The 17,522-nt window shown below is 45.4% G+C and overlaps 1 protein-coding gene across 4 annotated transcripts in view; it reads right to left on the bottom strand.

Moving 5' to 3' along the window:
- Positions 1–10,044, bottom strand: part of LOC137437421 (dual specificity tyrosine-phosphorylation-regulated kinase 2) — a 94,259-nt gene extending 84,215 nt beyond the window's left edge. For 2 of the 4 annotated variants that reach the window (XR_013621109.1, XM_068131735.2), the window contains exon 1: positions 8,690–9,829. Coding sequence is in view for 1 of the 4 variants with exons in the window: in XM_068131732.2 (XP_067987833.2) it covers positions 8,690–9,770 (1,081 nt within the window). In the remaining 3 variants the exon portion in view is untranslated. Of the gene's footprint in view, positions 1–8,689 lie in introns of all 4 variants that reach the window. The other 2 variants (XM_068131732.2, XM_068131733.2) reach the window with 2 other exon arrangements.
- Between the last annotated feature and the right edge of the window lie 7,478 nt (positions 10,045–17,522).

The following is a 17,522-nucleotide window of genomic DNA, read 5'->3' as shown; positions in this document are numbered from 1 at the left end:
ATTAATTAGGAGGACGGCTGCGACCATTATTTACATTACCAGGATGTTACCATACCAAAACCATACTCTTCACATCCGTTACCCTTCCTCCAAAATTGTTACACTCCTCAAAACCCGTTACACTTCTCAAAACCCGTTACACTTCTCAAAATCGTTACAATATATATATATATAACATGCAGTTCTCCACTGATGAGATGAAGGTCGCATAGTGACTGATATATATATATATATTGTTGCAGATATGAGGACTGTATTTTTTTTATTGTGTGCTTTATTATTATTATTGGTTATTCTGCGCCTCCTGCCTCCGGAGCTGTGTAAAGGTCAAAAGGGCGTCCCATAATTAGTCCACAAGCATACACGTCAGCCAATCATAGAATACCCCTGTTCGATAGTTATATCTTATTCTGTGTTTTAGGGTAAGGCTGTGTCTCCCATTAATAGAAGTACTCCATTGCACCAAGTGAAAGAGATAGATTCCCTTCATTCCCATTCCCAAAACCTCCATTCCCCCTTTTCGTCGATTGGAAACTACCTCCGCTCCAATTGCCGCCATTGACCACGAGGCAGGGTTGGGGAAGAAAGGCGGGTCCCCACCTCGTCATAGAGGGGAGGAGTGAGTCAGCCCCACTCAACCAACCACGAACAAGGGGTTGGACTTGGAGAGGGTGTGGAAAGAAACATCGAGGAGGTTCGCGAAGGTTGAGGGGTGGGGCCTATATAACCCACGGCAGGGCGTTTCCCAAGTGGCAGAAGAGAGATGAGCCTTTACCGAGAGACAAGGCAGATGAGCTTTTACAGGCAGACGAGAGGGAGTCCAAGCCGTTGAGACGAGAGGAGGTCCAAGGCAGATGAGCTGAGAAGAGAGAGGGTCCAAGAAAGAGCTGAGTTGTGAGGTCCAATAAGCAGAGATCATTCAAGGAAGCACCAAGCCTGCTATTCGTCACCTTGCTCGCGAGCGGCAGCGTCTACAGCAGCAGCAGCAACAACGCTCGCCAACGGCTTAGGGACCTGGACGGCAGTTCGGAGCAGGGCCGCGAAGGAACGGCGGCTGCCCAACGTGCGGATCGTGCTGCCGGACCCAGTGGACTTTCCTCTCCTTCCAGCCAATTCCTGTCATCATTCCCAGTGTGAGTCGTCTTCGTTTGTTCTGTCCTGGGTAGGTAATTAAGTCTGTATAAGCTAAAGATTGCACTGTGTCACCTGCGTCTTATGTGTTGTAAATAAACGTGACTGCTTTCTTTTTGCTTGTGTGTATAATAAATCCTGTTATTCCTCCGTACTCTGTTTTCTTCTCTCTTCCTCTTTACATTCGGTCGCTTTAGAGGTTTCCCGATTGAATACCTGTGGCGCGATTGGTCAACGTTGGGGGAGTCGGGCTAATCGGGGATCCTGTAACGGTCGCGGTTGACCATCCGCTCGGCCCAAAGTAACATCTTGTCCGCGACCCGTAACAATATATATATATATATATATATATATATATATATATATATATATATACAGTCACGTAAAAAAGTAAGTAAAGTTTTGTAAAGTTTTGACTTTACAAGTTTGACTTTACAAGACATGTAAAGTTTTGACTTTTTCAACATATATCAACATACAGCTATTTGATCTTCATTTCAACAATATTGATAGATAAAGGTGATATAATGTAACAAATATCATGAAACATTTCCATTTTGTAGTCCATTGTATAATTTAAATAAACATAAATGCAAATTTCGCATGTGGAAAAAGTAAGTATACCCCGACATTTATCACTACTTCAAATACCTAAAATTAGAATCAGGTGCACCAGCTCAGGTGCAAATGATTAGAACATCGTTAGAGAGGATCTTGGAGGAACCTGTCTTATTTAAACCTCAGACATTTAGTTTGGTTTGCTCTTTGTTGTTGAAGTGTGCGGCGTCACCATGTCTAGATCAAAAGAGCTCTCTGAGGCCTTCAGAAAGAAGGTTGTAGATGTTTACGAGTCTGGGAAGGGATTTAAAAAGATCTCCAAACAATTTGAAATCAATCATTCGACTGTCCGGAAGATCATCTACAAGTGGAGACTGGAGAAGATTCCAAACAACTGCCAACTTGTTCAGGCCAGGCTGCCCCAGCAAGTTCAGCCCGAGAGCAGACCGCAAGATGCTGAAAGAAGTCTCTAAGAACCCCAGAATGTCATCACGGGACCGACAGGTAGCTCTTGCCACTGTTGATGTCAAAGTGCACGAGTCTACCATTAGAAAGAGGCTGCACAAATTTGATCTACACGGGAGGTGTGCCAAGAGGAAACCTTTGCTGTCCAGAAAGAACATCAGGGCAAGACTAAAGTTTGCCAATGAACACCTAGGCAAAGACCAGCACTTCTGGAACAATGTGCTCTGGACAGATGAGTCAACGGTTGAGCTATTTGGCCACAGTACCAGAAGACAAGTTTGGCAAAAACCAAAGACAACATTTTACCACAAGAACCTGATACCAACTGTAAAGCATGGTGGTGGAAATATTATGGTTTGGAGCAGCTTTGCTGCATCAGGGCCTGGGAAGCTCACCATCATAGAATCCACTATGAATTCTTCATTGTACCAGAGGGTGCTTGAGGATAATGTGAGGCCATCTGTCGGAAAGTTGAAGCTCAACCGAAGATGGACCTTGAAACATGACAATGACCCTAAAGATACCAGTAAATCCCAAGGAATGGCTGAAAAGAAAGAAATGGAGGGTTCTGGAATGGCCAAGTCAAAGCCCGGATCTAAATCCCATCGAGATGTTGTGGGGGGATTTGAAACGAGCTGTGCATACAAGAAACCCCTCAAACATCGCGCAGCTGAAAGAATTTTGCATGGAGGAGTGGGCAAAAATTTCTCCCAGTCGATGTCAGAGACTGATAGACAGTTATAAGAAACGCCTACTTGAGGTTGTTTCTGCCAAAAGGGGCAATACCACCTATGAGAGCCAAGGGTGTACTTACTTTTTCCACATGCGAAATTTGCATTTATGTTTATTTAAATTATACAATGGACTACAAAATGTAAATGTTTCATGATATTTGTTATATTATATCACCTTTATCTATCAATATTGTTGAAATGAAGATCAAATAGCTGTATGTTGAAATATGTTGAAAAAGTCAAAACTTTACATGGGGGTGTACTTACTTTTTCACGTGACTGTATGTGTGTGTGTGTGTGTGTGTGTGTGTGTGTGTGTGTGTGTGTGTGTGTGTGTGTGTGTGTATGTATGTATATATATATATATATATATATATATATATATATATATATATATATATATATATATATATACAGTATATATATATACAGTATATATATATACAGTATATATATATACAGTATATATATATATATATATATATATATATATATATATATATATATATATATATATATATATATATATATATATATATATTTTTATATATATATATATATATATATATATATATATATATATATATATATATATATATATATATATATATATAGTCGGGGACCCCACTATTTTGCGAGCTGCCGGGAACCTATAACCTATCCCCCTTTTCCCCATTGAAACAATGGCATGGCATACCTTCATTGGGATTTTCGTCCAACATTCGCAGGATTTGCCTCGCCATTTGTGGAATTATCGCTTGCATTCGCAGGTTTTGTCTCACCATTTCCGGGACTTTCATCGACCGTCGCGGATTACCGTCGACATTCTCGGGATTTGCCTCACCATTTGCAGATTTTGTCTTGCCTTTCGTGGTTTGTTCCGCTGTATTCGCGGATTTTCACAACTCAGGAACCTATCCCACCTTTTTCCATTCAAACAATGCCCTGCCATTCGCGATTTCGCAATTCGTGGCATTTTCCAGGATGTATACCCCCGCGAATAGTGGGGTCCGACTGTATACTAGCATGGATCGACTCGCTACGCTCGCCTCACCATGCATCGCGACAGAGGAATGGGCTTGTTTTAGCTGAGGATAATGGCTGTTCCCGAGTTGCTGTGTTGTCATGATTTACACCAATCAGAATACCAAATTTCATTTGCACAAATTGATTTGTAATATACGTGATATTACATTTTTTATAAACAATTTAAGTTGAAGATTTAAGTCGAAGAAAAAAAAAAAGGAACTCTTTCGCATATACACATGGAAGGGGGAGGTGCAGACTGTAGGTTTGGGATGATTTCACAATAGTTTGAGGGAGTAGTTCAGTGACGTGACAGACATTGCACAGATACATCATATACCGTGTATGAAATACAATTATAAAGTGAACCAATCAACCCAATCACCTTCACAGTGAACAAATCAATGGAAATAGTAACCGACTGATCAATTTCATGACCTATGACACATCAGCTGATCGCTTTTCATCACCGAGGTTTAAACCCTTTTTGAAAAAGGTAGATCATTAATAAACAATATCAGTAACTTCTGGAGGCCATTGTTCAATGAAAAAGGGAGAATCATCAATAAACAATATTAGTAACTTCTGGAGGCCATTGTTCAATGAAAAAGGTAGATCATTAATAAACAATATTAGTAACTTCTGCAGGCCATTGCTCAATGAAAAGGTAGATCATCAATAACAATATTAGTAACTTATGGAGGCCATTGTTCAATGAAAAAGGTAGATCATTACCACCTTTAGAGGCCATTTTTCCCCGCAAAGCGGGGGTTGGCCTTTTTCGGGAACCGTGGTTGTTGTTGTTTTTTGGTCCCCTTTTTGAAGCAATGTTTTACGGCCGGATGCCCTTCCTGCCGCCAACCCTTTTTGTCGCCTTTTACGACAAGCAGGGAATAACCAGTGAACTGGTTCTCAATTTGCCGACCTCGGAAGGATGACAGGCTGAGTCAACCCCCCTGGCGTTAATTCAGCGATCGACCGGGATTCGAACCCAGATCCTAGGATCCTAAGCCGGCACCCTAGCCGCTAGCCCAACACCAGGGACTAAAAAGGTAGATCATTAATAAACAATATTAGTAACTTCTGGAGGCCATTGTTCAATGAAAAAGGTAGATCATTAATAAACAATATTGGCAAGTTCTGGAGGCCAATGTTCAATGAAAAAGGTGGATCATCAATAAACAATATTAGTAACTTCTGGAGGCCATTGTTCAATGAAAAGGTAGATCATCAATAAACAATATTAGTAACTTCTGGAGGCCATTGTTCAATGAAAAAGGTAGATCACTAATAAACAACAGTAACTTCTGGAGGCCATTGTTCAATGAAAAAGGTAGATCATTAATAAACAATAGTAACTTCTGGAGGCCATTGTTCAATGAAAAGGGTAGATCATCAATAAACAATATTAGTAACTTCTGGAGGCCATTGTTCAATGAAAAGGTAGATCATCAATAAACAATATTAGTAACTTCTGGAGGCCATTGTTCAATGAAAAAGGTAGATCATCAATAAACAATATTAGTAACTTCTGGAGGCCATTGTTCAATGAAAAGGGTAGATCATCAATAAACAATATCAGTACCTTCTGGAGGCCATTGTTCAATGAAAAAGGCAGATCAGCAATAAACAATATTCATAACTTCTCGAGGCCATTGTTCAATGAAAAAGGTGGATCATCAATAAACAATATTAGTAACTTCTGGAGGCCATTGTTCAATGAAAAAGGTGGATCATCAATAAACAATATTTGTAACTTCTGGAGGCCATTGTTCAATGAAAAAGGTAGATCATCAATAAACAATATGAGTAACTTCTGGAGGCCATTGTTCAATGAAAGAGGTGGATCATCAATAAACAATATGAGTAACTTCTGGAGGCCATTGTTCAATGAAAAAGGTGGATCATCAATAAACAATATTAGTAACTTCTGGAGGCCATTGTTCAATGAAAAAGGTGGATCAACAATAAACAATATGAGTAACTTCTTGAGGCCATTGTTCAATGAAAAAGGTGGATCATCAATAAACAATATTAGTAACTTCTTGAGGCCATTGTTCAATGAAAAAGGTAGATCATTAATAAACAATATTAGTAACTTCTGGAGGCCATTGTTCAATGAAAATGGTGGATCATCAATAACCAATATTAGTAACTTCTGGAGGCCATTGTTCAATGAAAAAGGTGGATCATCAATCTATATAATAATAGCGTAAGGACTCGACTTTATCCCTTTTACGCCGCACCCAGTGACCCGATGCCCACGGCACGAATGGATTTACGATCTACGAACCGCGCTCTTTGTTTATCACGTACAGCCATACTCGAAAAATCTGAATTAGCCGACGTTGGGGCCCAAAAGCATCCGATTAACTGCCGATACAACGCCATCTTATGACGCCATCGTATTGGCGTCTGCTGGGCGTAGGCGAAGCAAGCCGTCCGCTGATTGGACAGGCGAAGGCGAAAGCAAGCCGTCCACTGAGTGGACAATCCAGAGCATGCATTTGTGCCGGTGTCGGCGATCGTTGTTCATATACGTACTCTTCATTCTCATCTTTCTTCCTAACTCTTACTCGGACAAGCAAATCCCCTATGCCATCCATAATGGTACACTCTATCCACACACCACATCGTCCCTTCCGTGGATGTTCCACGGGTTTCGGCTAGTAAACAATATTAGTAACTTCTTGAGGCCATTGTTCAATGAAAAAGGTAGATCATTAATAAACAACATGAGTAACTTCTGGAGGCCATTGTTCAATGAAAAAGGTGGATCATCAATAAACAATATTAGTAACTTCTGGAGGCCATTGTTCAATGAAAAAGGTGGATCATCAATAAACAATATTAGTAACTTCTGGAGGCCATTGTTCAATGAAAAAGGTGGATCATCAATAAACAATATTAGTAACTTCTGGAGGCCATTGTTTTTTTTTCCCCATAGCACAGCAGAGCGAAAGGGGGACTATGGTTTTCCCCTCCGTCCGTGTGTCCGTCCGTCCGTCCTTCCGTGCGGGCGTGCGTGCGTAAGCGAAGGACCGCATTCAAATTTGGTGTGTGGGTGCAACCCACGTCAAAATCCAAGATGGCCGCCGCCATGTATGTCTGATGCCATGTATGTCTGAAGCTTGTGAGCTGAATATCTTGAAAAATAAGCGAAGTACCAACTTCTAATCTGGTCTGTGGGTGTATCGAGGCACAAGGAAGAACGCTGTTTAAAATTGGGTCGCCACGTCAAAATCCAATATGGCCGCCACCATGTATGTCTGACCCTTGTGAGCGAAATATCTCGAAAAATAAGCGAAGTACCAACTTCTAATCTGGTGTGTGGGTGTATCTAGGCATAAGGAAGAACGCTGTTTAAAATTGGGTCGCCACGTCAAAATCCAAGATGGCCACCGCCATGTATGTCTGAACCTTGTGAGATGAATATCTTGAAAAATAAGCGAAGTACCAACTTCTAATCTGGTGTGTGGGCGTATCTTGGCATAAGGAAGAACGCTATTGAAAATTGGGTCGCCACGTCAAAATCCAAGATGGCCACCGCCATGTATGTCTGAACCCTGTGAGCGGAATATCTTGAAAAATAAGCGAAGTACCAACTTCTAATCTGGTGTGTGGGGGTATCTAGGCATAAGGAAGAACCCTATTGAAAATTGGGTCGCCACGTCAAAATCCAAGATGGCCGCCGCCATGTATGTCTGAACCTTGTGAGTGGACTATCTTGAAAAATAAGCGAAGTACCAACTTCTGATCTGGTGTGTGGGTGTATCTACGCGTAAGAGAGAATGCTATTGAAAATTGGGTCGCCACGTCAAAATCCAAGATGGCCGCCTTGCGTCTTCCACTTTGTCAACTCGCATCACTTCACCGACAGGGGACCTAGGCGTAACGCTTGTTTTTTCTTTGTTTTTTTTTTGTATACAGAATCGAGGCTCGTGAAAGAGCTAACATTTATCACACAAACAAACAGACAAACAAAGTATATAAAAAGGGGAGCGGTAGACAAGATGGGGAGAGAAGGGGAAGCACACAAACACAACATTTGAGAGCAGGGAGAAGTGTGGGAGGGAGAGGGCTTGGGGGGAGGAGGCAAGGGAAGGGGGAGGGTGGAGGAGGCATGGGAAGGGGGAGGGGGATGGCAGAAGTATAAAACACACCAAGGACTTCCAGGAAAGAAGTTGCCATTTCAAAAAAGTGGATTTAGGGTGAAATTAGCGGGGGTAGAAAAGATCAAGGTTTTGGATGGGGGAAGATAAGAGATGGTGGTGAACAGCCGTTTTAAAGACCTGGACGGAGGAGTGGGATTGAAGAGAGTGAGGGAGTTTGTTCCAGAGGTGGGAGAAAAGAGGAATGAAGGAGTGAAGGTGAGCAGAGATCAATGAAAAAGGTAGTGCTTCCAATATTAGTAACTATTATTATTAGTAACTAATAATAATAATAATATTAATTAACTTAATTTAAATTAACTTAATTAATTAACTTAATTAATTAATTAATATTAATTAACTTAATTAATTAAATTAATTATAATAATTATATTAATTAACTAATAATAATAATTATTATTATTATTATGAGTAACTATTAACAATATTAGTAACTTCTGGAGGCCATTGTTCAAGCCCTGGAAGGAAAGAGAAGGGAAGTTTGATCTGAAACGATAAAGTTCTCAGAAGGGTGGAGGTTAAGACAGGACAAAGCGACAAAAGGTAATCAATCACATGAAAGAACGAAACGTCGTTTTTTTTTTAAAGGACAAAGGAACCTACCTGTCTGCCCCAAGGACCTTCTTGCAGAGAACATCCCTCCAGACCGGCGAGACAACGGCCCAGGTGGGTCCTTCACTGACGGCAAGGCTTCGACTCCCTTTGGCCCTTTCACTGTATCCGGCTGTCCTTCTATACCTGTCCTTGTACTCCGTCCAACCCCGAGAAGTGTAACTGTATCCGGCACTGTACCTGCTACTGTACCTGCACCCGGCACTCTTCCTGCTACTGTACCTGTCCCCGGGTTTTTTCCTGCTACTGTACCTGTACCCGGCTCTCTACCTGCTGCTGTACCTGTACCCGGCTCTCTACCTGCTACTGTACCTGCACCCGGCACTGTACCTGCACCCGGCACTGTACCTGCACTCGGCACTCTCGCTGTTGCTGTACCCGGCACTGTACCTGCTGCTGTACCTGTACCCGGCACTCTACCTGTACTCGGCACCGTACCTGTCACTGTACCTGTACCCTGCACTGTACTTGTACCCTGCAATGTACCTGTACCCTGCAATGTACCTGTACCCTGCACTGTACCGGTACCCTGCAATGTACCTGTACCAGGTACTGTACCTGTGCACTGCACTGTACTTGTACCCTGCACTGTACCTGTACCCTGCACTGTACCTGTACCCGGTACTGAACCTGTAATCAGTCGTGTCTTGTTATGTCGTTCTGTCCGAGTCCCGGTACCTAGTCCTCTACCTGTCCCTCTATTAGATCCTGTCCAGGTCTTTACTCCAAGTCGCCTTCTCTTTTTTTCTTGTTCTCCTCGACTGTTGGTACCTGTTTCTAATGGACCAGGTGCGTTTGTCACCGGATCGCGATCGATGTGTCCTCCTCTTCTCCACCGACCTCCCGGTGTTGCTCCTGCTAGCCCTCTCCGGACGTGGGCATCTTGAGGCCTGAACGCCGGTTTGCTCTCTTTCTTTTCCACCCGAACCCCTCGATTTGTTAACCTTACCTCAGGCTCAGGTTCACAGATTTCACTCTCCTTGTCCGATCCTCCCTCCCGCCCAGCCAAAAGCGTCGATTCCACCTGCCTTTGTCTCCAAGACAAACACAACCTGTCCCCCTCTCGGTGCATAAGTCGACATCAACCGGCGAACCAGCAGATTCTGCCTCTCGTGCGACAAGAAACGCTTCCGCCTCCAGAGCGACAAGAAAGGGTTCCGCCTCCAGGGCGACAAGAAACGCTTCCGCCTCCAGGGCGACAAGAAACGCTTCCGCCTCCAGGGCGACAAGAAACGCTTCCGCCTCCAGGGTGACAAGAAACGCTTCTGCCTGCACTGTACCTGTACCAGGGTACAGTGCAGGTCGACAGTGGACGCTTCTGCTCACGTAGAAAGGGGAGGAGAAACAAAGGAAGGAAATGGTGTAGTTGTGATTGAATGAACATGTCGTTTCCCTCCGGTAATCGCGTTATGGTTTAAGGTGTCAAGGTGACATGATTTTGCGGTGTCGATTAGCGATGACCGGATGAAATGTGATTAAAATTATCTTGTTAATAAATTCCGTTGTGTTGGGTGTTAAATATTTATATGAACTGTGGATTCCTTTAAATAAACTTTGTGTTAACAATGGTCGTTGAGACAAAATCAAACACCTCGAGACACGTTAGAGGGTGAACCTTAGCTTAAAGATCCTATGGTGTCCGTCCAAGAGAGTCGGCGATCTATCGCTTTAACACTTGGGGGTTGGCGAAAAACCTCCCCCGGCTAACCCCAAAAACTACCCCGGCTGACCCAAAAACGACCCCCAGATAACCCCACAACTACCTCCGGCAATCCCCCAAACCGCCCCCACTTACCCCACAACCTCCCCGGGCTAACCCCCAAAACTACCCCAGCTGACCCCAAAACCACCCCCGGATAACCCCACAACTACCTCCGGCAATCCCCCAAACCGCCCCCACTTACCCCACAACCGCCCCGGGCTAACCCCAAAAACTACCCCGGCTGACCCCAAAACTATCCCCGGATAACCCCACAACTACCTCCGGCAATCCCCCAAACCATCCCCACTTACCCCACAACCTCCCCCGGCTAACCCCAAAAACTACCCCGGCTGACCCCAAAACCACCTCCGGATAACCCCACAACTACCTCCGGCAATCCCCCAAACCGCCCCCACTTACCCCACAACCTCCCCCGGCTAACCCCAAAAACTACCCCGGCTGACCCCAAAACTATCCCCGGATAACCCCACAACTACCTCCGGCAATCCCCCAAACCACCCCCACTTACCCCACAACCGCCCCGGGCTAACCCCAAAAACTACCCCGGCTGACCCCAAAACCACCCCCGGATAACCCCACAACTACCTCCGGCAATCCCCCAAACCACCACCACCCGACTACCACCCTGGGCTAACCCCACAACTACCTCCGGCAATCCCCCAAACCGCCCCCACCTACCCCACAACCGACCCTGGCTAACCCCAAAAACTACCCCGGCTGACCCCAAAACCATCCGCGGATAACTCCACAACTACCTCCGGCAATCCCCCAAACCGCCCCCACTTACCCCACAACCGCCCCGGGCTAACCCCAAAAACTACCCTGGCTTTTTTTTTTTTTGTATACAGAATCGAGGCTTGTGAAAGGGCTAACATTTATCAAACAAACAAATCAAACAAACAAGGAAACAAAGTATATAAAAAGGGGAGCGGTAGACAAGATGGGGAGAGAGGGGAGGAAGCACACAAACACAACATTTGAGAGCAGGGACATCGGGAGATGTGTGGGAGGGAGAGGGCTTGGGGGGAGGCAGGATAGGTATAAAACGCAAGGACACCAAGGACTTCCAGGAAAGAAGTTGGTATTTCAAAAAAGTGGATTTGGGGTGAAATTAGCAGGGGTAGAGAAGATCAAGGTTTTGGATTGGGGAAGATAAGAGATGGTGGTGAACAGCTGTTTTCAAGACCTGGAGGGAGGAGTGGGATTGAAGAGAGTGAGGGAGTTTGTTCCAGAGGCGGGAGAAAAGGGGAAGGAAGGAGTGAAGGTGAGCAGAGAGTCTGATTTTGGCAGTTTAACCATAAGAGGGTTGCAGGCAGATCTTGTGCGACCCGTAGGAATATTTGGGGGATAGAGCCCAGAGAGAGCAGGGGGAGCAAGGCCGGAGAGAAGTCGGTAGAAGACGGAAAGACCACCAAGCTCCCTGCGGTGAGTAAGTGAAAGGCCCTCGGAGATAGCGTCATCGCGGGAGATTCCAATGATTCCGAACGCTTTGGTTTCAACAGCGTGAAGACGAGCCAGGTGTGAGGCAGGAGCACCAGTCCAGAGGGGAGAGCAGTACTCCATTGAGCTGCGGATGAAAGCCTTGTATGTGGCGAGGAGCTCAGGTGTGCCAAGGAAGGACTTCGCACGACGGAGGATGCCCAGTCGGCGACTGGCTTTGGAGGCCAGCTTGGAAATGTGGTTTTCCCAGGAAAGATCATGGCAGATAGTGAGACCCAAAAGCTTGAGTGACAGAACTTCTTGGAGAGGATTATTCAGAAAGTAGACGGGAGGGTTGTCCAGTCGGTCTTTTCGGAGAGACAACGTAAGAGTGTGAGATTTGTCAGGATTGAAAGACATGTTCCACTCGTTTGCCCAGTCTGTGATTTTGTCCAGTTCTGCAGAGAGTGAGGAGGCTGCAGACTGCCGATCTGAGGGATGAGGAATGGAGCGGCAGAGAGTGGAGTCATCAGCAAAGAGATAGAGAGGATTTTCAAGAGAGTCAGAGAGATCATTGATGAAGACCAGAAAAAGCACAGGGCCCAGAACACTGCCTTGGGGAGCTCCAGCCTGAACCGGAAGAGGAGATGAGAGAAACCCATTCAGGGCCACACATTGACTACGACTAGAGAGGAAGTCCGCCAGCCATGCGTGGAGATTTCCATGGATACGAAAGGAGGCGAGTTTGGTGAGCAGAGCAGGGTGCCAGACCGTATCGAAGGCACGTGATATGTCGAGGGAGACAGCTCTAATTTCCTGTTTTGCATTGAGGACCTCCATCCATTGTTGAGACAACAGAAGCAGCATGTCCAGAGTAGAGTGACCTGGTCTGAAACCAAATTGATGATCAGAGATCAAGCCATTGGAGAAGAGGAAAGATTTCATATCCGAAGCAATGATGGATTCCATGACTTTGCTGATAATTGGGAGAAGGCTGATTGGTCTGTAGTTGCTAGGATCTGTTTTTGCACCTTTTTCTGTAAAGCGGTGATGTTGGCTGATTTCCAAGCAGATGGCAGTTGACCTTGAGCAAAAGAGAGTGTGAAGAGAACAGAGAGAGGGAATGAAAGAGCGGTAGAACAGGATTTTAGGACCCGTGGGCTGATGCCGTCAGGTCCAGTTGCAGAATCAGAGTCGAGGGTTGACAGAAACTTTTCCACCTTGTCAGGAGGAAAGGACATGGAGTCCAGGAGCAGCTGGGTACGGTGGGTACAGAGAGGGATGGGTTTGGGACACAAGATTTAGAGGCAAACACAGAGTTGAGGCATTCAGCCTTTTCACGTGCAGAGTCAGCTGTGTAGCCGTTTGAGGTAAGGGAGGGGGTGGAGGGGGAACAAACACCAGAAACAGATTTGACCAGACGCCAGCAGGATTTGGAAGAGGGAGACAGATAAGAGAGTTCGGTCTTGAGGATGGAGAGATATTGTTTCCTGGCTCTCCTGAGGGTGGACACACACTTGTGTCGGGCTTTGTGAAAGGAAATGAGATTTCCTTCCGTTGGATTTGCTTTCCAGGAGACGAAGGCAAGTTGTTTCTGGGCAACAGCTTCTCCACAAGATTCCATGTACCATGGACGGGAGGAAGGGTATGACAACTGAAGACGAGATGGGATAAATCTGTGCATGAGAGAGAGCAATTTACTTTTGAAGAATTCCCAGGATGAGTTGATGTCAGAGGTGGTAGAGATGGGAGACCAGTCCAGATGATTGATGGCCGCTTGAAGACCGTGCCAGTTGGCCTGAGTGAAATATCAGACTCGTCGATGCTGAGCAGGCTCCCTGAGAATGGTCAGAGAGATGTCCACATTAACAAGCACATGATCAAATGAGCTGATTGGAGCAGAAGAAGAGCAGCAGACATTTTCAGGGAAGTTCGTCATAACCAAGTCCAGAAGAGAAGATGCTCCGTTGACTGAGATCCGGGTCGGGAAATTGACAGATTGTGTCAGTCCCAGTGAGTTGCAGAAGTCCTTTGCTGAGGAGCCATGGCTGGTGAGAGAGGTACCCACACCCAGCCAACTGGCATGGTGACAATTGAAATCACCACATATGAGGAAGAGAGAGTTGGGATGAGTAGATAGAAGTTGGTCCATATTATCAGACAGCGAGATGTAGATGGAGTCATCACTGTTTGGTGGACGGTACAACACACATATGAACAAGAGGTGGGAGCGAAGGGGAAGCCGTAGCCAGAAGTATTCCTGGGGGTGAGGTGGAGAGAGTGCAGTGCAGGGCGAGTGAGGAATAGAGTTTTTGAGAAAGATAGCAACCCCACCTCCAGGACGAGGCTCAGGTCTATCATACCGGAGGAGGGAGTAACCCGGGAGAGATACTAAGGAATCAGAGACATCATGAAGGAGGAAAGTTTCTGTTAAGCAGATCACGTTTGGTTTGTCAGAAGCAACCTGTATGGAGAGATCATTTAAGTTTGAATGAAGGCCCCGAATGTTTGAGGTCCATACCGTTAATGAAGAGGAAGGGGGAGCATCGGATACAGAACAGGGGGGAGGAGGGGTAGGGTAAGAGGTGGAAGAGGTAGGGAGAGCTGTTGAATGTGTGTCAGAGATTTCAGAATAGCTCGGAGAAAGGGAAGGATGGGGCGGACAAAAGGTTTGATGGTGATTGGGTGAGGCACAATGAGGTGTTATTTGAGGAGGGGGAAGAGCGAGGCAGAAGGTTGGGGGAGATGGAGGTGAGAGTTGGAAGGGGGAAGAAGTGGAGAGGATGCTTTGAGGAGGAGGGGTGAGAGGGGGGATATGGAGAAGAAATGAGGGTGGGGAGATTTGAAGGGGAGGGGCAAGGGGGGAGTTTATGAGGGGAGGGATTCGGGTGGAGTTTTGGAGGGAATGGACAAGGGGAGGGATTTGAAAGGGATGGGATATGGGGGAGATTTGGAGGGGAGGGGTGAGGGGGAGTCTAGGAGGGGAGGGGCGAGGGGGAGTCTTGTAGGGGAGGGGTGTGGGGGGAGTTTAGGAGGGAAGGGGCAAGTGGGGAGATTTGAAAGGGATGGGTGATGGGGAGGATTTGGAGGGGAGGGGAAAGGGGGAAGATTTGAAAGGGATGGGTGATGGGGAAGATTTGGAGAGGAGGGGTGATGGGGGAAGATTTGGAGGGGAGGGGTGATGGGGAAAATTTGGAGGGGAAGGGTGAGATTGGATTTTAGAAAGTGTACGATTAATTGGAAACGAACATTTATTGCAAAATGAGTTTCTTGTGACCTTCGAGTCAAAAATACGTTTAAGGACGCTGGAGGGAGGATGGAGTGCAGAAGAGTTTAGGGAATGTAGAAAAGAGGCACTGTAAGAGATGGAATTGTTTTTGGGGATGAATAGATTTGGTGAGCAAGTCGAAAGCAACCTTTTAAAGAAGAGGAAGAAAAAGGTGTTATAATATACGACAGAATACAGAACTTGAGGGGAAAGTTCAAACATTTTAAAGTTTAACAGTGAAAACTATCTGGGGAAATGGGGGAGAAACACGTGGTCGAAGAACGAACGAGTGAATAAGAACGAATAAACGAATAAGAACAACGAATAAGAACAGAGAAGGAATTTTTTTTTTTTTTTGAGTTGAGATTTTAAACAAGGAAGTAGGCTATGGGGTGAAAAGATTGGGAAATACAGAGAACGAAAGTTATTGGAGCACAAACGATGGACGCTGAGAGAAAAACAAAGCCTCAAGGTTGGACACTGCACAAGGCCTCAAAAGACACGACACTAATTAACACGATTTTCTCTACAGGTATGAAAGATTTACACCGAGAATCTTCCTCGGGCTGACCCCAAAACCACCTCCGGATAACCCCACAACTCCTTCCGGCAATCCCCCAAACGACCACCACTTACCCCACAACCACCCCAGGCTAACCCCACAACTACCTCCGGCAATCCCCCAAACTGCCCCCACTTACCCCACAACCGACCCCGGCTAACCCTAAAAACTACCCCGGCTGACCCCAAAACCACCCCCTGATAACCCCACAACTACCTCCGGCAATCCCCCAAACCGCCGCCACTTAACCCACAACCGACCCCAGCTAGCTAATCTGTGTCTATCTATCTGTCTATTCATGTGTGTATCTGTTAATCTGTGTCTGGCTGTCTATCCATGTGTCTGTCTTTCTGTGTCTGTCTGTCTATCTATCTGTGTGCTTGTCCATATGTGTCTTTCCATCTTTGTGTGTCTATCTATCTATCTGTGTCTGTCTATCTGTGTCTGTCTATCTGTGTCTCTCTCTCTATATATATATGTGTCTATCTATCCATGTCTATCTGTCTGTCTGTGTGTCTGTCTATCTGTGTGTCTATCTGAGTCTGTCTATATATGTGTGTCTATCTCTGTGTATGTCTGTCTATATATCTATGTATGTGTCTATCTATAAATGTGTATGTATGTCTATCTATCTGTCTATCTTCTATATATGTGTCTATCTGTGTATCTATGTACGTATGTCCATGTATGTGTGTCTGTCTGTATATCTATCTGTGTGTATCTATCTGTCGGTTTGTCTATCTATAGCGTGTCTATCTGTGTCTCCAAGAAAAACGCCCAAATACACAAAAGATACGTAAAACGCTTTAGACCAATTATACCAGCTAGGACCCTTGACCATTTGGAGCTTTACACCACTTGGACCTTTTTAAATGATAAATAAATTGCAGATAAATAATATCAGCAATATAAAAATACATTTGCAACAAATTAATGTTTGTATTATGATTGGTGTAAATCTTGTCAACAACAGCAACAACAACAACAACAGCAAGTCACGTCTGATCTGAGGCATGGTCTCATCTATCTATAATTCCAGTAATCTCTGTATGTCTGTATGTCTGTGACCGCTGTTTCTCGACAACCACGGGTCCGATATATACACAAAGAATTAAGTTAAGCACCCCTACACAACGAATTAAGGTAAGCACCCCCTAATATATATTCGTTGTGTATATGTATACATTGGCATATATTCTAAGGTATGTGAGATCAAATAATGATTGGTATGACATTAGCAATTATCCATTGATGAAATGCAGATGAGTGCACTCATCTGTGACGCCCATCGCTCGTGCAGCACGTGTTATCATCCACGTGGTCGTGATTTTCTGTAAATGCACTATCATCACGGGTTATTGCAAGTCACGCCTGAGCTCGTGTGGGCGTTACATGGTCATTTTCTTGTAATGGTGGCTCGTAGACGGTTGTCGGACGGAGAACGATGGCGGATAATAGGCATGATCGAGTCCGGAATGTCCAGAAAAGCTGTAGCTCGAACGTTTGGTTACCACCATTCGGTGATCAGTCGGTTGGTGCAGAAACACCAGGAAACGGATGCGGTGAAGGACCGCCCAAGGTCTGGAAGACCTCGAGTGACAACAGTCCGCCAAGATAGAGCGCTTTTGAGACTGGTGCGACGATATCCCTTCGCCTCGAGCCATTTCCTGAAGGACAACTGGCTGCCCAACAGAAGGCTATGTCACCGTACCGTGAGGAACCGCCTGAAATCGGCCGGTTTAAGGTCAAGACGAGTGATCAAGCGTCCAAGGCTACTCGAACGACATCAGAGGGAGCGTTTGGCATGGTGCCTAGCGCGACGTGGATGGAACATCCGGTCTTGGAGGCGAGT

The sequence above is a fragment of the Myxine glutinosa genome, chromosome 12 (genome assembly GCF_964187855.1).
Source record: "Myxine glutinosa chromosome 12, kmMyxGlut1.1, whole genome shotgun sequence".
In the NCBI taxonomy this organism is placed as follows: Eukaryota; Metazoa; Chordata; class Myxini; order Myxiniformes; family Myxinidae; genus Myxine; species Myxine glutinosa.
This window is presented reverse-complemented; position numbering and strand designations above follow the sequence as displayed.